Source organism: Nesoenas mayeri, assembly GCF_963082525.1.
Source record: "Nesoenas mayeri genome assembly, chromosome: 11".
In the NCBI taxonomy this organism is placed as follows: Eukaryota; Metazoa; Chordata; class Aves; order Columbiformes; family Columbidae; genus Nesoenas; species Nesoenas mayeri.
The window spans coordinates 2,728,525-2,753,770 of NC_137563.1; the positions used below are offsets into that span (position 1 = coordinate 2,728,525).

A 25,246-nucleotide genomic window follows, 5' to 3' on the forward strand; every position below is an offset into this window, starting at 1 on the left:
ATAAGGTTGAAAAAGTGCTTGTGCACATCTGTTAAGATTCAGATAAATGTGTTTCCAGTTTTGCCGGTTGTCAAGCAGTGGAAAACCAGTCTCTTCGGCGTCAAACATTTGATCTGGACTATACTAGACTTTGGTATAACTTGTTTTCTGTCTCTCACACCCCCCTCCCTATTTTCTATTGCGACTCCTCCCTTTGAGTTGCTGACACATTTCTTCTTCTTTCCAAATCTCTTGTGTTTCTGTCTCGCCCACCAAAACAAACACATCAGAAACACTTAAAAATTTCTTGCTCTGATTTGTCTCCACAGTTAATACTTTGTATTAGTATACCTGCACTGTGTTCTATACATTTACACATGTAAAATTGTTAGATCAGAATATAATTTGCCTGGTGGTTTAAACTTGGAGAAGAAGCAAAAAAAGGCACTGCTTCTAATGTGTGTCTTCGTTCTCCCTCTCTCCTGTTCTGCTTTGCTTTAGTTATGCTCATGGTATTGTAATAAATTCACCATACGGATGATGGGGGAAAGAACAAGGAACCTTGCTAATAACAGTAAGATGCATAGTCTGTAAATTCTTCAAGCAAAAGTCTGTAGGTTTTCTGTATGTGCATAAATAACAGTAAATACTGAAGAATTGTTTTTCAGTTTTGCAAAAGATGAAATGGAAATTAGGGTCGTACATAAGCATGCATCTTTCAATAGACTAACATAAAAACGTTTGCCGTTTTTCTTTATTATGCTACTGCAGAAAAGTAAAGGCCAGATCTGTTAATAATGTTATGGGAGACTGTTCCTTACTCACTTCTTTCAAAACATATCTTGCTCTGAGTAAGGGCTGTTCTCTTACTGACATTTGATTCATCTGGTTGTTTCCTTACAAGAAAATGACAAAATAGCTTGTTCGTATTCTGTAACTCCAACCTTGAAGTGGTCTGGCAATTTTTAGTCCTAAGCACTATGAATCCTGGGGGGGTCCTGTAGCCTTGCAGAGGTGATGGTGGTAAACCAGGCAGCACTTGTGAAATACCTTGTTCATTTGTGCATTTTGTTGTTCTTTTCGAGTAAACTGGAACGTGCAATTTCTTTAGTTTCAAACTCACATAGCTCCTCAGCCAGACTTCAGTGACCCCCAGCATTGCTGAAGCAGGGTCAGGAGATAAGAGCTCTTAAATTTGGGACTTTATCACAGCAATTGATCAAGCAGAATTCCCTGCTGAAGCGTTTGGGAATTCTGCACAGACACTATCATTTCCAAATGTTGCCAAACTGGGAGTCTGCAGGCTCAGGAAGAAAAGTTAAGAGGATGACAGCACCAAAACCAGCCTGTGGGGACCAGAGCTCTGTAGCAATCCAGCCAGCATTGCCTAAAGGAACATACATTAGCTAATGCAGTCACAAGGCAGAGCTGCCTGCCATCCCACTGATGGTTACAGCTCTTCTGGGTTTTCAAGCCACTTTCTATCATTTTGCTCTTTTGTATGGTATTTGGCACAAGACCAACCTATTCTGGTGGACTGAGGTGGGTTGCTGGTGACTGTGGGCTCGCTGCTTCATCAGCCTTTTGCACAGGGCTGTGTTTTGTCTTCGGAAAGGACGGGTCCATATTGTGAGGTGTAAGGAAAGAACACCCACCTTATCACCCCACTAGATTGTTAACAGCACAGCGTTTGTGAAAAGGTGGAGTTCTTTGCCTTCCTGTTTCAGTCTTGTCGAATATGTGGATTTTTAATTGCAAAATTCGTGCAGGGTCAACAAGTTGCATTAACAGATGCAGTTTATTTCAACACGATGTTACATCGTGTGATGTATAGAGGGCAAATAGGGGTAGCTATGGATGCAAATAGATTAGCTGAAAGGTCGGAAAGCCACACAAGATTAAAAAACTTCTTTAGCATAAATAAATGTTTACGCTTTTAACTTCAGCAAAACTTTTGCATTCCTAATTTCCTGTTGTGTGACATTTCTTTAACTGAAATCAATGTATTTGCAGTAGGTAGGTAAATAATAAACACCGTCCTTTACCACATTTGCTGCTGCTGCATGAACAAGGAAGTAAATGCAGAAAATCCAGACTAGTGGTAATCCCTGGCAGTAACAGGAAAATGTTATCAGTTTGCCAAAGAAAAGTAGTCATCTGCTTTTAATAAATCACTGATTCACTACATCAAACCAAAGGGGAAGCTGTGTTTTTGTTAAAGCTGTTAAGAGTTTTTTATTTAATGGTGCATCTTGCCCTTCTGCTATGACTTTTAATTTAGTAACTGCTAGTGTTAGGCTACCTATGCTGTCAGCATTATTAAATTACATGTTAGCATTATGCTGCCTTTACTATGTTTATTTTTCGTCTTGGAAGTGCTTTAAATGAATCATGCTGTGGTCAGAAAACAGAATTTGGCTTCAAAACTGCGGTATCCACCTTACTCCCCAAACCAGAAATACACAGCAAAATCCCAATGAGAATGACTTGCAATTCTGTTCATTCCCCCACTGCCAAACTCTCAGCCATAATTTTAGTGTTACAGTACGATGTTGTATGAAGGAGATGTAAAAGAAAATGAGTTTGAAGTTATGGGAATGTTTTTATACTGTTTTCAGGGAGACGTGGAATTAACGTAACAATGTGTAGGGGTTGTGTGTATGTACTAGTATGTGGGTTTTTTTAAAGCTATGTCTCTTCTTAAGGGAAATAAAAACATGTAAGAATCGGGCACGTCTTGGCTCAAGTTTCTGCATGTGGGTTAGTTCAAAGAGGAAGCTTTTGTAGTATGCAAAACAGTGTGATAAATGGAAGTTTCTGTTTGAGGTGTGTTGTGTGTATCGCTTCTTGATAGGTGTAAAGGACAAAGGTGTGCACCCTCTGTGGGCGAGTGCTTTAAATAAACAGAATTGCCACCAAACTCATAGATGGATTAACTTGTGTTCAACCTTCCTGTCTGTTTTTAGAAATCCAGTTGTCGGTTTGGCTGGACCGTGGATGTAACATGTAGCACACTCCTCGTTAAGGGATAGTAATGCACAGAGGTATCACTGGAGCTAGAGATGAGCATTTGTTGAAAGAACATAATCAGAGTTACAAATATCAAAAGCTAAGGGAACTTCTTTACCCGTTGGACTTTTTTCTTCTTTACTAAAGAGATAAAAGAAAATACGGCGACCCAACAAAGAAGGGACATGGGGGAAACACTCCAAGTTTAGTTTTTCCATAGAATCTGTAATGAATGTGTGTGGTATAGGTTAGGTGGGTAAAACTTACCTTGCTTAAGAGAAAAATGACTGTAAAACCAGTGATTAGAGATCCTAGTTGAACTGCATAACAGATCAACTAATGCTGCAACCTGTATTAACTTCATTTGTGATCACCACAGTTTGGTCCAGAAATTATGAGTGTGCTCCATAGTTGGCTGCATGGTAATGGAATGGAGTCTGATGTTTTTCAGTTGGTATCTGCAGTACCCACCTGATCTGGCTTTATCGGTTTTATTTCCTCCTCCCTCTTCTGTACACAAACACACCTGGTACCATGAACAAAGTATGAAAAAATAATAATACTGCAGAATTGAATACCCTTAGTTAAGCCATAGGGGTTGGTAGGCATGTTAGTAGGATTTAATTTTGCTCTTGCTCCTGCTCTGTGGGCTGTGTCTGCAGGTCTGACAGCTGAAATTAGGGACTGCCTCTTCCCTTAATCCTTCCTCCAGGGCAACTTCAAATGTAGTCAGTGTGAAAGAATAATATTCTGCTTTACAAAGTTAATAGATCTAATATAATGTGATATCCTGCAAGTGAGCATACCTAAAACATCTTCATTTTGAGTTTACTGCACATGGCTCTTTAACTTTTGATAAACAACGAGCTATTTTCTTTTACATTTCTATTATATGACTTGACCTTTGTTCTGTGGCAAGTCCAAGCAGACAGGTTGTCTGAAAACCATCATGATTTGTTCCATCTAGGTTATATTTAAAGCAAATATCTAAGCAGAAAGAAACCAGTGCGTGTAACTAGTTGGGCAATTTCCGTTCCCAATTGAAGGTGTGTGTCTTTGCAGAAGCTTAGAAAATACAGAATTGCTTAATAGCTTGAAGAAATGAAAGAAGACTTTACTGGAAGGAAGTTGTGGTTCTGAGTTCCTCAGCCTCTGTCATCTCTATTTTCTCTCTGTGAAGCCTGTTCAGCTAGATCAAAATACACCAGTTTATTAGCAACTGCAGCAGTGCAAACACAGTTATATTCTACATTTGTAATTGTATCTGCCTATTTTGAAACCATGTTGTTTCCTTCAGTGTATATTTTTGATTGAAAATGTCATTTGAGCATTTATTTAAAAAGCAGACGGTCAAGGATGTTTCAAATGCAAGTATATGTTATCCTGGAAACACGAATTCAGCACCCTAAAGAAAGAATACTTATTTTTGGAAGAATGAAGCGCTTACATGATATTGTTTATGTTAATGAATATAACTCATTCTAATTGCATTTCAGATACCCAGACCCACAACTAATTTCTATTTATTTTTTTATTATATGCGTGGAGATATTTGAGCGTTATATTTCATTATATTTACATGCATATGCCTTTAAGAATTATCTTAAGTACTTCCTGGTAATTGATAAACAAATCTGTGCTAGGTTCATCTTTTTCCTCTTATTTCCACGATAGAGTGAAATGCCCAGTGCTATCCCTAGGAAAAATTAAGACTTTTTTTTTTTTACATCCTTACTAATAAGACACTTCAAATATTTGCGGCCAAATGTATATCTGTGACATACAGAAGTGTCCATAGTTCTGTTCGTACGCAGGTGTTTGTGTTAAAGCCGGGACTAGCGCACCCTCTTCTGGTGAACGCCAGAAAGGCCTTGAAGGTTCAACAGGGGAGAAAGGATTTGTCTGTGCAGGTTTGAGTCAGACTTGTGCTTAGAGTGGGCTTGGGAAAAGGAACAAATGAAATATAACCAAAAAAATGAAGAGAAATGTATGCTAGATTCAAATATATAGCATCATCTTAACTATGAAAGTGTTTCTTTATGGTGTCTTTCTCAAAAATTCTGTTGGAATGTAAAAGGCCAGTTGCTAGAATTAAAGAGATACTTTGGGATGTTTGCATCTCATCGGTTTCTTTAAGGATGTATTAGATCATTTCGCTGTGTGTTTTGGGAAAAAGGAATAGGAAGAGTGCAGGGACTTGAGTGTTCGTAATGCACCTGAGACAAAAGCAATTTTTTTGTCTGTTTGCCATCTGGCTGCTTTTATCTGTTCATCAGCTGAATCAAAAATCCCTGTATATATCAGTACTGAGTTTAATGTGAAACGCACTCTGGACAGAGTGCATTAACCGGCTTAATGTACCCTTGTGTACTGGCCGGTCACAATTGTGGAAAAACAACTTACCCTTTGGCCAGGTATAATATAAAAGAAGTCATAAACCAGTCGTCATAAGGATAAAACTATGCTTGTGTTTATGAAATGGCTTTTTTCTTCTAGAGAAATCGATGGCATAAAATGTGTAAACGCTTCGTAACTCTAATAAAAGCAATTAAGTTTTGTGTTGTACATTTAGCGCTGGCAGTTTTCCAGCTGCGTGATAGAGAGAAAACAAGCAAAGCACAATGGAGAAAAGGAAAACAGAGATAAAAGAGGGAAAAATATTGATTTGGTTATCATTTTCTTAGAGCTGTAAACATGGGAGCCAGGTACACATGCATTCTGAGAGCAGATTGCTGTGGCAATAGCAGTAAATGGAAAGGATCAGTATTTATTTTAGTAGCCTCTGAAGTTGTCAGGTGTTTCACAGACCAGAATAACATGTACAGTCCTTCCCAGAGCAATCAGCCTGGGAAAGATAGAATGAGGAAAGCCAAGGGATCTGGCAGCTCCAGAGCACGGAGAGTGTTGGGTAGGGCCCAGCATGATTTGTTACGGAGGAGGAAGATGGTGTGAAGCTGGAAAGGCGATTAAGGGTGGGAGGTGGAGGACCTTTATTTTGGTGTTGTGGGTTTTGTTTGTGGTTTTGTTTCTCCTAAGGTGGAGAGATAATCTAGTTCTGTTGTGCTCATTTATTCCATCCCTAATAGTATTATAAGTGATAATCTGTGCATTTCTTTTGGTATTGATTAATAGTAGATACAGAAGAATACTGGATTCTTACATTAAACACAGCAGTGCCAGACAACCTGTACCCTGAGTAGTTTATAAAGAAGAATAAAAGGATTACAGGTAGGTCACACGGATATAAATTTCCGTGTGAGCTTAGTTAGACCTTAAAACAGGGCATGTACACTTCAGGGTCACTTGAGATGCATCCGTTCCTTTATTCTTGATTCTCATTTCACCTTCTGTTGGTTTTCTCTGAACTCCCTCCAGTCCACAGGCTTTGATAAGAAAGGTCCCTCAAGGGTGGATGTGAGGTTTCAATAATGTTTTGCCGGTCGTTTTCTGGCTGTTCCTTTAGCATACTTTGTCAGCTCGTATTTGCTAAAGTGCAATTATTCGTGGGAAATAACAAGACTTAAATTGTTCTGACTAAAGACAAAGATGTAACTCATTCGACATATAACATCACCAAACTGAGTTAAGCTTGAGTGTTCAGACACTTCAAAAAACAGCTGCTGTAAGAATCAAAGATGAGAGCAACACAAATATTTTATAAGACAACAATGAGAAGTTTAATCGATTTAATAAAACCCACAATAAAGCAACACATTTCTGCCTTTTTCTTCAATTAAACAAATGTGTAGTAAATTATTACAATAAAAAAGCTCCAAATACAATACACGTCTACTGTACTTTAACTTCTAATTACAGAAACTGTAAACCCAAATTTAATTAAAACCTCTTTGAATATTAGGATGTGCAAAATACCTCTTGTTTGTGGTATTTCTTTTCCAGTAAGTTTGTATGGATGGGATGCATGTTTTTCATTAACTGAGATATGGCTTCATGATAGTGTTTGCATTGAGGCATTCATTAACTTTGCACCTCTGAGCTGTGTGTGCTTCCAAGTGTTCCCATCTCTTGCCAGAACAGATACAACCATAACCAGGTGTTATGTGCGCTTTGTCCAAATTAATACTGTGCTGTCAGTTCTCACCTCTAAACATTCATTGTGTGACCCCTACGTCAAAAAAAAAGGGGAGAAAAGCAGCCAAGATTGTTACCACCAATTGCACGTATAAATCAGCCTGGTGAATATGTGAAACCCTAGCAGTTTCAAACAGACAATAGCTTAACTATTCACAGCTGAATATCACAATATCCATTGCTTTGCAAAAATTTTCCTTTCTGATCCACATACAGAACTACTTTTGATGTCAGTAAAAGTTCCTCTCATAGAATCAGAGGTTACCAGGTTGGAAGGGACCTCAAGGATCACCCGGTCCAACCTTTCTTGGCAAAAGCCCGGTCTAGACAAGATGGGCCAGCACCCTGTCCAGCTGAATCTTCTGCATGAAGATCCAAGTACAGAATAAGAAAAAAATTCAAAGCCACATTCTTACCATCTTATGAACTTTGCACCTCATATTCTTGTTGCCCTCAGCTTCTTCAATGGAAATGACTTCAGAAGCAGGTGTAAAGCTGAGCTTGGAGGTGTATGATAGCTTAGTGCCAGGTTTTATTATCCTGTGTACATTCAAAGTACAGTGATTCCACCATGAGGTTAAGCAAGTCAGTTTTGGGGGCTTTGAGAATGAATAAATGCTTTTTAAATTGCCTCATCCCTCTCTACATAAGAAGAGGCATTTCTGCCTCTGTAGCTTGTTACAATATTATTTTCCAACACCATTAGGTAACTGGGATTGCTTGGATTTTGTTTTATTCATAAAGTATTGAGGGGCAGTGGCATTCCTGTGCCATACTGTGCTCAAAGCAGAAACTAAAAGGTGCGAGACCTGTGACTGAATGAATAGAACGTATCTAAAACTTCTGCTCCCTGCTTTCCAGTAAGAAGATGCATGTATTTTGCATGGCTGTAGATTGTGTTTGAGAGTATCTCCACATCAAGCATAGTTCCTGTCACTTGATTTTTCTTTTAAAACAAAACAATAATGGAAAATGATCAATTACAGGACACTTATTAATTAGAATGCATGCTAATCAACTGGCCTTTTAATGTGAATCAAATGTTGGTTTAGACATTCAAGATTATTATTAAAAATTCATCTTACAAGTCAAAACTTTGTAAAATAAATAACCTGTTTCTAATGTATAAACCCTATTCTAAAATACATTAAAGATAACCGATCACTTAAAACACTTCAGGTCGGTCCAGCGTTGGGTCTCTAGTTAAATACCAGAAGTCTGGGCAAGCATCGTCCTGTCTGGATCTCTGAATGCCCAGATTAAAGCTAACTTTCTGGTTTAGGTACAATTAATGGTGTATTCTGCAGTGCCTCCAAAGAGACAGTTTTCAAAATAATTCAATGACCACTGTATGCGTTATAGTTTAAGATACTGTATGAAAATTACTATTGCAAAAATACTGTATACTGAGTTCAGGGATCATGACGTATGATGGAACCCTGGTATGATCAGTGTTAGAGACTTTAATTGAAATACTGAATTCTTGATGCTCCATTTGCAGTGCAGGTAGTTTGTGGTACATAGTTATTAAAGGACAATATTGGGCTGTAATTTGTGAGGTATCTGCAGAGCCATGTTGCAGTTTGTAAACAATCTGAAAACAGTTTTGTCTTAAAATCATACTAAACTGAATAAACCAGTACAAGGGAGAGAGTGAAATATATGTTCTGTAGGGCAACCACTGCACTTCTTGCAGCACCAGTTCTCCCTGCTGCATGTTACATGGTACGAATCCACATATTAATGGTTTCTACTTGCTCGTTTTCATTTTGCGTTTATTGCTCTCAGTCTTTGACTACAAGATAAAGAATAAGGCAGCAGTTCCCAAAACATATGAAATTAGGCACTGGAACTCTGACAATTTGCGCAGGTTTTGCTCCTTTCCTGTTTGTAGGTCTGAAGCTGCACAGAGCACTTGTACATTCCAAACGTGTTCAGCAGCAGGTGCCGGGCCTTGGACTGAACTTCCTCCCATTTAGATGAACTCCCAGGAACTGGAAAATTGGGAAAAGAATTAATAGAATTCGTCCCTCAAGAAACCTGGGCGATCCAGCTGTTCTTAAATTTAGCACAGTGTTCCCAACTAGAATAATCTTTGTTCACACTCATTTATTAATTTAATATTGTTCTGTGGTCACTATGTACTCCCTATATATTATTTTTACATCTTTAGGTCTATATCCTCTAACTGGAATCACATCTTGATAGAGCGGTGTTAGACACTACTGCCCCCTTTCCCCCCAAAAACTGAGCTTTCCTACTAAGAATTAATATTCATGGTAGTGTTTAGATGTCGAAATCAGCATGTATTTTGGCAAACATACTTATTTTTCAAATGTCAGATTGTTCCACATTAGAACTTCACCCTGTCTTTCCCTGAACAAAATAAAGGAAATTATAAGGAGATTTTTTTTTTAATACCCAAAGAATCTGTATTAGATGTTTTAGTATGAATATATTTCTTTGCAAAATTTTCATTTACACTGTATCTTTCTGGGCCAATGCGTTCTGTACCTCGCTATATAAAACCAGACTTAGTAGCTACTTTTTTTTCACAGAATGATATTTCCTAGTTCAACTTAAATAACAATACTAAGAGGAAGTGCTGGTTTTTCTTCTACACTTAGATTTGATTTAGAATTATGCTATATGCAACTTACCTAGTTGCAAGTGGACTATGGCAGTTGTTTTTCCTGCAGTGAGAGACCAAACATTTAAATCTTCTATAGAATAAACATCTTCAATTTTCATCAAGTCTTCCTTAATGCGATCCACATTTAGATGCTTTGGAACTCCTGTGACACCAAACAAGAAGGAAAATTAATCCTGTCTTCTGCAAACTCTCAGTGGCCTTTAAAATGTCACGACAGATCTCAGAGTTTATCATTTGTGCTGTTGGAAATTATGAGGAACTTCCAAGTTATCAATAGAGAAGCATATGCAGATTCGCATGGTAAGTCCAGTATGACACAGACGTTGTACAGAAATTGCAGTGTTGTCTCAAATGTAATTTATGCTGTCCCGAATCTGCTCTCTGGCAATAGCCTGTATTAGATCCTTTGGAGCAATGTCCTTTACCGCAGCTCCCGACCCCTGATAAGTGCTTAGAACAGGCTCTAAGTCAGAATCTGAAACAACACAAACCACAATAGGGCCTGTCTCCTGAAACTTCGCTCTTCAGGTTAACTAGTATAATTTTCAAATGCTCACAGTAATCCATCTGCAGTGGTTAAATATATATTACTTCTGCCTTACAGCGTGGCATCCTTGCAAATCAGTGATTGCACCAACCAAGCCCTTTTGGACGTAGTATTTTCAGCAGCTACATCACATCTGTACCTTCCCTACTCCATCCTTTAGCTGTACAAAGGGCAGAATCAAAATTTTACATGATCAACACGGGCACTAGCACAAAAACACCGAATAAACTCTGTTTCTGAATAGTCTTGTTTCCATCATAGCTTTTTACCACCTAACTTCCAGTTTTATGGGGTTTGATTATATATACTATGAGGAGTTCAGCCACTTGCTTCTCACATTTCTTCAGCATTTTTGGATGACTCCTCTCTGAATCTGATGCCTTATTGTCCTTTAAATTGTGTTAGTCCCGGTACCATCTCTCTTGAAAGTTCAATGTCTTGAATTGTCTCTTATTAAACGAGATTTTCCTTCTAATGAAGACTACCAAACAATTACTTAGCTGTTAAATAACTAGCTAACTGCCTGATACTATTTCTACAGCTTGCTTTTTCCCAGGAAACACAGATTTAATTTCTTATTTCTTGCATCATGCTATTGACAGACTTCCATGCTGCCTTATAAATCTATATTAAAAGCTAGAATCTCATTGCTTGTATTAGACAACCATTTAAGTTTTTTAATTTAGCGTTCCTAGTATAATGATGAAACTGAAGTTAAAATTAATATTGAAAGCTGATACAGCTCCAAGGCCTCTGATGTTGTAGCAGTGGTCTCCAACATAAATGGGAGTCCATTCTCTGGATGTCCTGAATTTGAGTTGGAAATATTCCCTAGTATACATACAGCCCACCTATCATCACTTTTAATAACGCCATTAATGCAGAGATTGTTATGACAACGGGGATACCTATGCAAACAACTACAACTCAGACACCTGGAATCGGATACATCATTAGCTTGTCTTATCTGTTTTCTTCAGCTAAATCTTAGCTATTGCTTTGGAGCTAATTGAGGTTTCTTAAGCAAATGTCACCATTTTTGCCTTTTTGATGAACTTCCATTTTGTTGGATATTTTTTTTCTTCCTGAACGACAGCAAAAGCACTTGATATTGAAGATCTCTAGGTCCTTGATTTAACCTTGTAACATAATAAAAGTGAAGTCAAAAATAGCTCAGGTAAGACAGCTAGGAGTGTGCAGCTAAAACATAGGATTTTTCTCCCATCCCTAATGTTTTCACTTTCATAAGGTAAAAGTACTAGCTCAAGCAGTAAGAGTTGGCACGTGAGTTATAATAAGGCAAAGAATGTTGCTGGCATCTTTCCCTCCAAGTCACCATACGAGATAACATTCTTCAGCTTATGTTCAGCTTTTTCTTCCCTTTTTTTCCTTCTTTTTTACACCGCTCATTTCTTGTAGCTTTGCCTATGGTAACAACAGAAGCACCCAAGTAATACCACAGCACTTGTGGAAAAGGGGAAGACAGGACAGTTGTGAACCACCTGTCCAGCCATTAGGCCTCGGCTTGTGTCCTCCTTTTACATGCGTTCACATTCACTTCACCTTACAAGTATTTAAAGTGAAAACATAGAATTGAGTCTGGGCAAACTTCACTCAGTTTGGCGATAGCGGCTGCAGACACAGAAGGAAGCGCTGTACATTTCAGTGCAGAGGTCAAAGACGTCTAAAGACCGCTGCAACTTGGCCGAGCCATCAAGAACCAACAGACTAAAGCAGCAGCAGGACAAACAGGCCTCCAGACACAATCCACTTTGTACAGATGGTGATTATGTCAAAAAAGTGCCAACACTCACTGGTATTCAGCATGTAAAGTACTGCAGACTGTGCACGGATCTTACCTTCCATAATAATAACTCCTGTGTCACACAGAATTCGAACTGTTGTCAAAACCACCAGTATGGAAAATACATATGTACATATAGGATCAGCAATCTTGTACTCTGGCTGCAAGGGAAGTTCCAAAGTGTTAAAGGATGTATAAAAATGAGCTCGCTTATAAAAACGTGAGTCAGAAAATGCAGTTACTTTTCGCTCCAACTTTCACGAATATTTATTTTTGTTGGAACACTTACAAAATACAGAATAGAGATAGTATTTGCTTATTTTGCACGAATGCATGAAGCTTATAATAGAACGTCACAAAGTGGGGTTTTTGATAACTTACAAAACCCAGTCCGTTTTTAATTTAATCACTGGAATTGACATTAAAAAACAATTCCAGTCTGCCTCAAAGACCACCCGTTCCTTACCTTAAAGCGTATGATGTATGCAGCCACGAGCACCCCGATACTCTGTACCAGGTCCCCAAGGGCGTGGACGAAGGCGGCTCTCACGGCAAGGCTGCTGTGCCCATGGCCCCCGCTCTGCGCTGCGTTAGGAGGGTTCGACTGAGGAACGTGAGAGTGAGGGTGGGAATGGGAGTGGGAGTGAAGGTGGCCAGACTGATTCAGCAAAAAACCCATTCTGGAAGTGAAAGAAGAAAAATGCTCCAAGAAACAGGCTTTAGGGTTTGGGGAGTGGGGTTTTTTGTTGTTGTTGTTGCTTCTCTTTCTTTCATTTTAAACTAAAGAAGTGAAAAAGTAACACTCAGCATCATTTCATGTCTTAATTATGAAAATGAAGAGGGCCAGCAAAATTACATTGCATGAGAAAGGTACAGGCCATGAATGAATTAGCAGCTTATTCAGAAATACATTTATGAGTTTTAATGGAGAGAAAGGGAGATCTTACATTAAGTTAACTGCAACACCAACGGCTGCTGTAATCAGCATGATATCGCCATTTATTTCATAGTCCATATGGATTGTTCTCTGAACAGCTTCATACAAGAGGAATGCCATAAGGATATAGACCAGCAATACACTAATGATGGCTGACAATACTTCTGCAAACAGAAAGGAAACAACATTACAAAAGTGAGTCTCAGATCTCTATTTCCAAATCAGAATGTGGACAGAGCCTTAATTATTGTCACTATTTTATGCATATTATAACCCTAATGCACAACTAACACGTTGTGCGGCAAATCAAACTTTTAAAATAGGATTAACAAATGGAGTTTGTTCTAATCAACTCCTTCACACTTCCCTATCTGTATATCCCTCCAATTCTGTTTTCTCTGCAAACTTCTGCACAAGCGATGGCTGTGACTTCTCAGGCCTAAGTTGTGGGTTGTCTGAAGAAGCTGCAGACAAACACCCTGTCCAGAGGAGAGGAAAAGAGGTGATCTCAAACATCACCGGCCCACCGAAAAAGAAGAGAGCTTGATTTCAAGTGTCTGCAGTATTAACCTGGATATAGAAATCACTTTTATATTTCCTTCTGTATTTAGGATGGAGAAAAAAAATTATAAAAAGATTAAAGAATTGAACAGTACAAGCTTGTCAGACATATTACTCCTAAGCTTCTTGATATATGTGTACATACACGTTATTTATTGCAGATTTCAGCTACAAAGGATTGCTTAATGTAACTTTCTGTATTGCTGTTTTAACATTATCTAATGTTTACCAAATATTCATTTCACAAAAGTAAGAGTGTCATGAGCAACACTTTGGTGCAGGACTTATTTCATCAGCAGGGACTTTGCAAAAGGGCACATACATCTATATAAAGAGAACATTCTAAAGTTCAGAAAAACTCCTAATATTTCATTGTCACGCACCTTCTGCTGCCATTTAAATCTGTGGAAAGTGGTTACAGCTCTCTACGAGGTTCCTGCTGTTCTGATGTGAGGTAAAGAACTCTGAATATTTTATGCTGCTGTCTGCCTCAGTACCCAAGATGTGAAATTGGGCTGGTAATAGTGCACAGAAGCCTGGGGAGCGTGGAGCCCATGTTACAGTTTTAAGGTCCTACTATAAATAATATAGGTATTTCCAAATGGGTCACTAGATCCCTTTTAACATAAACGTTCTTTTCCCCTAGCTTCATATTTTGAAAATTATTTCGCTGTCGCAGCTGAAACTGGGGAAAAAAAAGGCAAGATACCTTACAGAGAAAACACTTAAAAGAGCGTCTCAGTTATAAGCAAGTTAATACAGGGCTTTACAAAAAGCACTGGGAGGACTTTAATGCTCGCTCCATTGTATTGCATGTAAATCTGCAGCCATGCCTGAGTAATCTGTAGTCATTGTGCTCATTACTGTCATTGCCAGATGGATCACTGGGATTTTATCCTTCCTGTGTGAATTCAAAGATCTGAGGTGGAATTAATTTACTTGGAACTATAGTGGTGGTTCTTCCCACTTGTTCCACACATTGCCCTGATTTATTCCCCCATAAGGGCACAATTTTGCTGTTGGCTGTACCACAGCGCTCAGAATCCTGACCTGAGAATTGCCTCCCTTCTCCCTCTGCTCTGAGCCTGTCGTACAGCTGGGGTTACTGCAGAAGGTGTCACTTTTAACACACAACTGCCTTAATTTTATTTATTGACTATCACAATAAAAAACATGCAGCTATATATGCATCTTAATCATGAAAACCTCTTGATCTATACACTGAATTTTTAATATTATGGGAGAAGAGACTCACACCAACGCATTCAGCTGTTGGGTGGCGTGTCAATGCCTGGATGAGTATCAGCATTTCCAGGCACTAATAAGGCTCTGAAAGGCAACTGTCACAATCTCAGACAATTGCGGAGCAACTTGAAAATGCTGGGAATACCCATGCAAGGCGTAGTGTTCTTTACAAAGCAGGCAGATTATTCAGGACAGCCGCCTAAAAAACCAACCAACCACCAACAAAAACCCCCCCACCATTGCTTAGAAGGTTTTCCAGAATGCTTTTTAAAAGAAGTTTGTGAAGCCCTAGCACATTAGCATTTACCAGAGAAATAACTTATTGTGGTTTTAGTCTATAACTGTGTTTCCTGCAACAGAAACCAGTGTTTTCCTTGCAGTTTCTTTCAGAGTCATTGGCATGTCAGCGTTGTAGATTGGTGCTGAGATCTTTCGCTTTTTGTGAAATGAACTACGCGCTGTCTCAGTGGACTGACTGGTTCTGTCACTACTAACGTTGTCTGTGCAGCAATGGAAAAATGCCAGGTTCTGTATCTATGCTTAGATCTGGCCTGTGTCTTGCTGAGAAGGAGGTACCTCCACTTGGTGGTGAAACAGAACTATTTTTGGCTTCGAGAATATAATGCTTTTTTGACATGGCTGCAATTTCCATTATTTTGTCTTCACTTTTCTAACCCGTTCCTGAATCTGTCAGCTTCCTTTTCACCATTGAAAATGGAATAAAAGTGGAGATGGAGCATATATATTATGTATTCAAGGGGAATTCAAACAAATGAAAACTAGCACTAATTTCCTTCTGGAATCTGACTAGAAAACTAATATGTCTGTTGTCTTTACAGTGCCGTGTTTATGGGAATGAGTTTAAAAATGCATCATTCTGCAAACAAAAGTGATAATGAACACCAGAAACATTGTTCATTAGAATGTTCTCATGCTTACTGTATGTAGAGATTATTGCAAAATTTAATGCAAAGCAGGTCAGTGATGAGCAAGTTCTTGCACATATTCCAAGATTTAAACAAATGCTCCACATTTTTGCTGTAACAGATGCTCAATCTGTAGGCTATTTTTAACATTCTCTCATGTTTAAAGATCTCTCCCATGAAATTCAAGCCATTGTTGAGCTCATATTATTTGCTGACAAGCTTCTTACATATAGGTTATTTGGAAAAATGTATTACAGCGAGGATGTGCCCCAGAAGCAGCTTTGGTGCATTGCCAGCAATCACTGGTGTGTGAAACTGGGCCCTCAGGCCATGGCATTCGGGCTGGGTGCCTAAAATCAGGCAAATGGGACTTTAAAAAGCAACCCTGTGGATGGTAATCCAGGGCTCCCCAGAACTTTTCCTGTGGCGAAGATGGTGGGTTATATGGACTAATCCTATGGGCCACCACTGGATCAGTATGGCCAGTACTTTCCTTGGCAGTAAAAGGAGGAATTAAAAAAAAACATACAGAAAGTGAGGTGGCAGGAATCCTCAGGGATTTCTGTTTGCAAAATGCTATGGAGCCCTCAAATTAATCAAAAAGTCAGTGAAAACGTACAGAACCGAGTCAGATTTTAATGGTTAAGTAAGCTACTTCTATTTTTTTAAGTCCTGTTTTAAGCTAGGGTATGGCGTGTTCAATATATATATATACTGTTTGGCTTTAGAAGAGTTCCAAAGACATCAACTACTCAAAGTATTTTTAAATACAAATTAAAATGTGTATAAATGCTAGCTGACATCCTTCTGCATAGTATAAGCAAATGCCAGGGGCATACCTGGCAGGTCAGGTTTCAGTATTAGGAGAGCTCCTCTTGCAGAATTAAAACTTCTTGAAAGAAAAGCTTGTAATGGGAAACGTTAGCATTGTTAATGCTTTCTTGCTAAAGCCCCAAAGATCTTTGCTAGTGCACAGAGTTATGCATTCATGCATTAGTGACTAACTGATGACAAATGACTAGGAGTGATGGAGTTGTTGAATTCTGCTGCTGTTCTATCAGCCAAAATAAGAACTGCAAAATAATGACTACACAAGGCTTTGAAATTCCTTGAAAAACATACACTGGAGAATGTACAGAGCAGAGGTGGCAAACTGTGACACTAAAAATGGTTTATTTAAAGAAAAAAGATTGAAGATTTTGGTAAAATGTCTCCAAGACCTGCAGCTGTATATTATGAATTATTATATCCAGTTACCAACAACATGAAAACACCCTTTATCATTACACTTCCCAATGTGAAGTAATGAATCCTGAAAATACCCTTCCAAAGTTTAGTTCATAATTCTGTCTGTACTTCTCTTTAGAAACACCTAAAATGGGCAGGGGTTAAATAACTTACTATATTGCAAACCATGGGACACTTTGACCTCTGCTTTGTGTGGTTTGGGGAGCACAAGGGCAACACTGATTTATGCAGCTTCTGGCAGGGCAGAGCTCTCTGATAACATGCTCTACAGAACTTTTTCGTTCTGGATTAAGATGTCATTTTGAATAGGACCTTTCGCCGGTGTCATCATTCGACTGAAGTCAATGAGACTCCATGACTCCTGGGCACTGGCAATAACCTGTGGTGAACAACAACCGACTGCTGTGTACAGCTCCTGCACCAGCAAGCGTGTCACACAGCAGTGACAGTGGTACCGCAGTGAGTGACCAAAAGAACGTGTCCCCTTTTTGCTCAACAGCCTCAACTCCAAAGCACAAAGGTGTGCAGAGGCCTGACCTAATGCTACAGACTATGGATGTGCTGCGAAACACAGCTGAACAGCCACCCTTGTTCTTGCTGGGGAGGGCTGCTCTCCTCTAAACCTCTTTAAGCTTTTTAGGCCATGGCTTATTTGTAGGATGTCATATTTACAATGTCATCATGTATACAGTTCCCTGGCCTTTCTCTTCAAAGTGGAAGATGAATCAAGCATTCAGAATTAACTCTGCATCTGATTAAGTCCCAGTTCCATAGAGATGGGGAGACTCATCCTGCTCCCAGTGAGTGAAACTCTGACACCAACTTTGACTTTTGGCTGAGGTTTAAAATATTAACATTTATTTTTTTACTGTTTATTCTCTTGTGGTAGTACAACCTATGTAGGAGATCAACAATGCCCAGTGAAATGACATTAAAGTCAGGGTGTTAAACATAAAGCAACTTTTAGGTTTGTTGCTACTTTCCTTCTAATTACCTATTCTTCTGGAATTAGGTGGTCTTTACAGTTGTTGCTTAATATACTCTGTTAATAACAAAAGCTGGTATCTACATACCTAAGCGATGAAATCCAAAAGTGAACCTCTTTGTGGGAGATTTTGCAGACAGCCAGAGAGCAAGCAGGGTCAAAATAATACCACTGAGGTCAGTTAACATATGAAGTGCATCTGTCATAATTGCTAGACTGTTAGCAACATATCCACCTGAAAATGAAGTTGCAAAAGTTAGGACATATGACATTGATGATTCAGGATAATATCCTCTTGGCATAGCCTACAGTTATTTATTTTCAGAACAGTGCATTAAGTGTGTGAGAGCACTTGTAATTACTACAGTTGGGGTTTTTTTCCATTGCTATAATTTAAAGCCACCATAGTTACAAGTGCAGTGAAGTGTGCTTTCTATTAAGAGTAACATAGAAAGGATTCACTCCTGTTATTCTCATGGAGACTACTTGCAACATGATGTTTGCAAGTTTATGCCCCAAATGGTTTTGTATTTTTTCTCATATATTATTGCATAAGTTTAATCAGCTGCTCCTTTTATTAAACTACATTTGTTAAATATTTTGACATTAAGGAACAGGGACAGAAATCCAGTGACTCAATGGCACAGAAATTTATCCTGCCTCCTTTTTATTACATTGTCTTTTAACCTTTGTTACTCAGTCTTGGCAAGGGTATATAAGTTCTGCTAATGTATATTGCAGACAATAACTTTGACTTGCACAGCATTTTTCTTTGTTATTTATTACTGTAATTTTTTCTTGTAATTATGAGCTCTGTTGAGACAACCTCAGATCAAAGGTTAATATCTTTGTTACAATTCAATTGCTAACGCTGCTATCGGATCGCTGGAAGATTTAAACAACGCACCTCTCTCTTAAGCAGCCCTTCTCCAAAGGGGAATCAAGGACGGGCTGCGTTGTCTTCCATATGCATGAAGCTAAGCCCATTTTCTCCGAAAATATCACATTTTTAGTGTCAGTTCAGCTATGATTTAGTTTCTCTTTTTACCTTGAGATTGTCATTCAGCCTGTAAATTCTCCTGAGCAAAGCACGCAGCTGGCATGCCATTTGACAGGCTGGAGCCTCCAACTAACATTTCAAGCAAAGGTATTTTCATATACAATTAAAACTGCCTTAGTGAAGAGGCTGCCCATGAGGGAAGAGCAAAGGGAAATTCACGACTGGCTGACTGCGCTCCAGACTTGTCCTAAAACGTGTGTGTGTTTGTACACGCACAACCTGCAGGCAGAACTACAGTCTCCTCCCCAGCCAAACCCCAGCAGCGTGGCTGATGCTGTAGTATTGCTGGCACTGGGGGTAACTACCAAATACACCACATTTCACCCGGTTCCCTCCCTCCATCCCCCATACTTCAATTGTTCCTAAGTTTCTAAGTCAAATTCTTCTGAGGCTGAAGTTTTCCAAAGGCCATCATGGCTCAAAAATGATGAGTTTTGAAGATTTAGCAATTCAGCAGATTTTTGAGTAAAATCAGTTATGCCTGTAATTTCTGAATTAATTTTTGTTCTCACATAATTGAAAACAACATGCCTTAGAAATGTACAACTTGGCCTCTTATAGTCAACAAAGAAGAAACAACAATTTTATCTAAAGACATTCAACTCAGTAGTTTATGCGTATGATCATTTAAGGTATGTATGTTAATTCACATGTATTACTTTTGAGAATAACTTCAGTCTAAGATGAGTCAATGCTATTTCAGCTAGCCACTCACTTTTAAAGACTTTAACAATAGAATTATAAAGAAGGAATTTGGGTACTGAAGCTAATCCTAATGTAACACGTGGATTAAGAAAATATAATTAAGATTTATGAAATACTGAAATGAAAGGTTCTCCATTTCCAAAAGTATCGGTTCATTGCTTGGTTAAAGGTGCTGCCTAAAGGCTATTTAAACACGCTTGGCAACTTGGAGACAAAGATATCTATAACCTTTACAAATAGGCAGCTTGATGGCTCACCACTGTTTTCCGTGAGCTGTGAAGGACAGCAGTCCTCATCAGGAGTGATCAATTAGCAATCTCTAAACATAACTGAAAACATCAAAACCCTGTCAGAAAAGCAAACGAGGACTTGCAGCATGTTTTTCATTTCTTGATGCAAAATGGTTCCCACAAAGTGTAAGTTGTTAGCTGACTTTACAATGACTGTTCATCAAACTGAACAATAAACACTGACGTGGGATGGGGTAATGAGCTTGGCTGTACTTTGGGAAAAATATGCCTATCAAGATTTCACAAAGAAGCTGCTGACACAAGATTTCCTTCGTGTTGATGTTGGTAACAGACAGCAGAAGGATTTTTACTGAACAAATTAATTGTGTCATAGGGCCTTTTGCCTTTCTCTTAGGAACTCAAATCTGTGAAAGATCATAGAAAGAAGTCAGTTAAAATGTCCTATGTGACTAAAGTTTCCCAAATATCTGAGCTACAGATCAGTTTTAAAAGTTCCAAGATTTGAAACACAACACAGGGCTACTGCGAAACAACCGAGTAGGACACTGAGCCAAGACTTGAGGGCTCCATTTTTAATGACCTGTTCTCCTCCTGATTACTTGTCCTATGACAAGTCATTCAGGTCAAGATCGACAAGAGCACAGCTATAGCCAAGTCCTCTAATTCTTCTCTGTGGAAGCTGGATGCCTGAATGTTTTATGGGTCTGGCCCCTAGCACTGCCTCAGTGCCCAAATAATGAAATAGGCTGGTAATAGTGTACAAAAAGCCGTGGAGGATGAGCCTGCGCTGCAGTAGTAAACGCTTTGTACAGACAAATCCACCACCCTGCGCTGAGCTGAGCTTGCAGAAGTCCTCGCTGTAAGGGAGAAACAACAGATGATGTGACAGCGATGAGAGTATTTTTACGCTCATCACTTGTCATTTCTAGAGTTGTCCCTGCACTAGCTACAGAGGGGTCTGCAATAGTGTGAATCAGCTCCAAAGCCCCAACATAGACAAGATTAGTGACTTCAGCATCAAGCTGCCAGCAGCTCAGAAATATTATTCAGCAAAGGGCCCTTCAAATGAACTAAATTCAGCATATATTCAGAACTCTGATATGAATACAATCAAATATAATCACTGTCATCTTAAAGCGTATCTACATCTGAGATACAACACTATGTCGCTTATCAAATTTACCTGAGTTCATGCTGAAGTAAAATCTCAACCAAAGGAAGAAAAACAGCTGGTGGCCAATGGAGACATTCAACCAGCTCCCTGGCACAGGTTTGGTGTGCAGTGCCCTATCTGTGATGAGCTGATGTATTGTGGCAGCATTTTTAATGACCAGCCACACACTGAAAGATGTTGAAGGACAAAACCACTTTTTTCCATTGCCTCACGTTAAGGCCCCACATAAAGCTGGTGCAGATATAGCCAGTGTTCTGATGTCTATCTGAAAAATGGACCATATCATTTCTCCTGGCGATTTTTTTCTATGTGTGTGCAACAAACTGTATCATTTATACTTAAGCAATGATTTTGCTCCCTATCTATCTTGTAGAGTTTCTGCCTTAATGCCACAATTCACAACTGCCCTAGAACAAGCAATCCAAGAGCAAGAGCTCACTTCACACAAGCAAAGATCAGATCTTTAGTCATTATGGACCAAATCTGCATGGGTGAGGAGGAGGATGTAGGTCCCATGTTACTATACCTGAGGCATCTCTCTGTTATTTGCTTCCAGAAAGCTTTTTACTTGATTTTTTTTTTCCCCTGATGAATTGTGGTAAATAATTCATCTGATCAGCTCGGATTGAGACTTGTGTGTTAAAATGAAAGCAATTTAAAAGCAATTAATTGTTATAGCTGCCAGAGAGACCTGGCTCAGCATACCCATCCATGCATTGGCACTGATTAACAGTCCCCGCTACTTCCAGTGAGGGGACAAGGGATGAGTTGAAGCAAGTGTTCTTCAGGAGGCTGAGCAGCACCAAACCCTCGCACTGAATGGCATGGACGTACCCAAACGATGGTAACAGCACACTGATATTAAACTGATAAGTGAACAGAGATTAACAGATAAATACTAGCCTTTGTAAAAATGATTGGATACTGATGAAGCCATAACATTTAATAGCACATCTATGCATCCAAGGGACCTTCAGATGTAAGTTTATTTCAAGTCTGTGCTGCTATAGCCTAGTAACTAAAGCACAGGTGTTTTGTGCAGACTGCTGGATAATGCACAGGTTCTGTTCAACCTGAACAGCAAACGCTAGCACGTCTTTATGAGGGAGCGATAAAAGCTAAACTTCAGCACTAGATTCCTTCCGGCCAACAACAATCAAATGCTTATACAGGAAAATAATTCCAGGTAAAAACCCACCATACTTCTTCCAAGTACTAACAAAGAACTTAGGCTACTTGGTATTATACTTCCATATTGTAATGGGAAGTGTTAAAATACTTATTTTAGTTGACTTTGATCATAAGATTTATGTCTGGATGGAGCATTTGCGGCTCCAGAGCACAGCAGGACATTAGGAAGTTGTCAAGAGAGTGGCTGCTTCACTGGGTTGTTATTTATAGCTCAGCATTTGTCATTTCAGTTGTAAATAACAGAGTGTATTGCTGTATCTGGTGAATGAGGACAAATACCCCTTAATATTAGTTTTGTTATTGTGGTAAATGTCACACTTTGAAACGCTATTTCCCTCGATGCAAACACAGAAAGATTTTATGGGAGTAATTAAAAAATACTGAGGATTAAGTTATTAATCTTTTATTTATGTCTGTAATAAAATGTCGCTTCTCCCTAGCTAAAAGCACCTTATAAAACACGAGAAATAAAAAAAAAAAAACACATTAGATATATAACGAATGTGTAATTTATGCTGTTGGGGGGGATTGATGAGATTTGGGAAAGTGAAGTTGCAAATTCCTCTTTTCTTGCATGGCAGACATAGGTGGACTTTGCTCCTTCCCACTCTCTTGAACTTGCCGCTAATCGCTTTGCTCTAAATGACAGATGCTTTCTCTTAGTAAATATTTAAAACCAAGGCTCGAGCAGCGTAACAGGCTCTGAAGCGCACGGGCTAGAGAGACGGCAACAAAAGCCCCCGACTCACCTATGAGCTCTCCGGTCATGAAGAGGAGGTAGAGGAGGGCAGCGAGTGTCAGCCGCTGCTTCACCTTCCTCTGCTTGGAGCGCTCCCGCCGGCTGCTGCAGCCGCTGCAGGGGTCCGGCCGGCCGGCCCGGGCGCTGCGCAGCGCGATGTCCCGATCCAGCAGGGAGTCGTCGTCGGAGGGCAGGCCCGGGGGCGCCCCGTTCACCGGCGTCTCCGGGGCCGACTCCGAGGCGTCGTCCGACACCACGACTCGCAGCTTATTAAACCGGGGGAAGTCCTCGTCCCCCACCTCGTCCGAGAAGTCAAAGGCACTGGAGTCGTTCAGGAACAACGGGTCCTCGTTCTTCCGCAGCAGCGACTTGATGCTGGTCCAGAGGCCGAGCCCAGCCATAGCGGCGGCGCCCGGGGGCCCCGCCGGGTGCGGCCGATCCGCCGCGGGCGGCTCTCCTGGCGCAGCTCCTCCTCGCAGGCGGCGCCCGTCCGCTCGCCGTCCCGTCCCGTCAGGGCATGTCCCCTACATCGCCCCGCCGGGCCCTGCGCAGGCCGACCGGAACGCAACGCGGGGCTCAGCCGCGGAGCGCCCCGGCGCTACCGAGCCACACCACCGCCTCCCGCCGCTCGCACGCCCCCGCCGCCCCGCCCGGCACCGAGCTGGGAAGCGCCGCGGCCGCTGTCACTCCCCGGAGCCCCGGGCCGCCGCACTCAGCCGGGGCCGCCTCCCTGCCGGCGCAGGGGGAGCGCCGCCGCCGCCGCCGCCGTGCGCGTCACATCCATCAGCGCCGCGCTCCGGGCATGGCCGCGGGCGGGGACGGCGCCTCAGCCGGAATCCTTGCGCGCTCCCGGGCCAGCCCCGCGGAGGGCGGCAGCAGCGGGCGCGAAGGGGCCGGGCCGGCGCTGCGCAGCCAGCAACCCCTGCGCGCCCGCAGGCCGCCGCGGCCCCCGCCGGCACTGCGCCTGCGCTCTCGGCGCGGGCTGGCCACGGGTTCGAGTCCCGCTCTCGCCCCGCGCGGAGGGCGGAGGTGGGGGGGCCGGGCACGGCCGCCGAGCTCGGGGGGCGCGGGGGTCGCTCAGCAGCGCCCGGCCCTGCGGCACCCCTGCCCGCCTCGGGGTAGCCGACAAGCCACTCCCGTCCCTGCATGCGCTTGTGTCTGGTGGATAAATGTGGTTGGATGTAGAAACTTCCAACTGTAAAAGCTGTAAAATCCAAATATGATCTGTTGATAGCCAAGCAGGTGCTTTCATGTACACTGGAAGCCTGAAGTGCACAGTTCCATGCTTTGGCTTTAAATTTTTAACAATCACAAGTTAGCATTGTGCAGCTTATTTTTCTTTCATGCACTGTCAGGTCTTTGCACCTTTTCCATTAACCCATGTCAGGGCGGTGTCGTGTCGTAGGAGGTTACACGTGCCTTTCTGAGCATTCCTTAAAAGATGTAGGGAGAAACAAACCTCAAACCTCAGAGGCCCTGCTGTCAGATAATTCCTATTATAACTGCTCTTACTTAAAAGTAATTACATTTTTGGCTTTATTCTGTTGAGAGATTATTCCCCCTCCTTGCTGGTCTGATTACTAGAAATTTTCTTCTAATTTCCAGCCTACACATATTCAGGGGCAATTAGTACCCATAGCCAAATTTTGTTACTGCGTCAGTCAGTTCCGTAAATCATAAACATTTCTGGAAAAACACGCCTACCTGAGGGAAAGTCCATATCCTGTTTTTTGACCTGGTTGATGGAAGTTTCCAAGTAAAGACCAGAGAGCTGTGTAGAGCCGCTGCATTTTGGAGAAAGGCACTCCCTTTCTGGTCAAGGGCTGATAGCAGATTCTGGCACACATCAGATTGTCACTTCAGGACGTGGAGTTGAGCCCCTTCTTGGAACACATCCTGCAGAAGGGAGTCATGTGTGGTAAACTGGCCTTGGGTGGAGTTTGTTTATTGTTATTCTCCATAATGATGTCCAGCAATAAACAGTATTATGCTTTGTCTGAGCTCCACTTCACAATGTGGCTGCTGTCCTGAGCATGTAATCTCAAATTAGTCTTTGTCAGGCGGCTAAAAAGGTGCTACCCCAGCCCTTTCACCCACCTTGTAATTCCCACAACAAGGTTATCAACACAATTGTTTTGCG

General features: G+C 40.8%; 1 protein-coding gene across 2 annotated transcripts; it reads right to left on the reverse strand.

The window, feature by feature from the left end:
- Positions 1 to 6,630: 6,630 nt before the first annotated feature.
- Positions 6,631 to 24,915, reverse strand: SLC30A4 (solute carrier family 30 member 4). Of its 2 annotated transcripts, XM_080351283.1 has the most exons (8): positions 24,811 to 24,915; positions 23,117 to 23,650; positions 18,075 to 18,221; positions 13,032 to 13,185; positions 12,551 to 12,764; positions 12,140 to 12,245; positions 9,741 to 9,875; positions 6,631 to 9,074 (listed from the first exon to the last, which is right to left on the reverse strand). In XM_080351283.1, the coding sequence occupies exons 2-8, from the start codon at positions 23,505 to 23,507 to the stop codon at positions 8,920 to 8,922; spliced, it is 1,302 nt and encodes a 433-aa protein (XP_080207409.1). In that variant the 5' UTR covers positions 23,508 to 23,650; positions 24,811 to 24,915; the 3' UTR covers positions 6,631 to 8,919. The 2 variants fall into 2 exon arrangements, with proteins under 2 accessions (XP_080207409.1, XP_080207410.1); XM_080351284.1 differs by lacking the exons at positions 6,631 to 9,074; positions 9,741 to 9,875; positions 12,140 to 12,245; positions 13,032 to 13,185 and having other exon boundaries at positions 12,613 to 12,764.
- Positions 24,916 to 25,246: the final 331 nt, after the last annotated feature.

Bases quoted from the DNA above. Each gene is read 5' to 3' on its own strand.
- SLC30A4 (XM_080351283.1), bottom strand. From the start codon at position 23,507: ATGGCTGGGCTCGGCCTCTGGACCAGCATCAAGTCGCTGCTGCGGAAG. The intron at 18,222-23,116 runs GTGAGTCGGGGG...CTTCATTTTCAG, and splicing joins CATGACCGGAGAGCTCATAG to GTGGATATGTTGCTAACAGT. The intron at 9,876-12,139 runs GTAAGATCCGTG...TTGGTGTCACAG, and splicing joins AGGAGTTATTATTATGGAAG to GAGTTCCAAAGCATCTAAAT.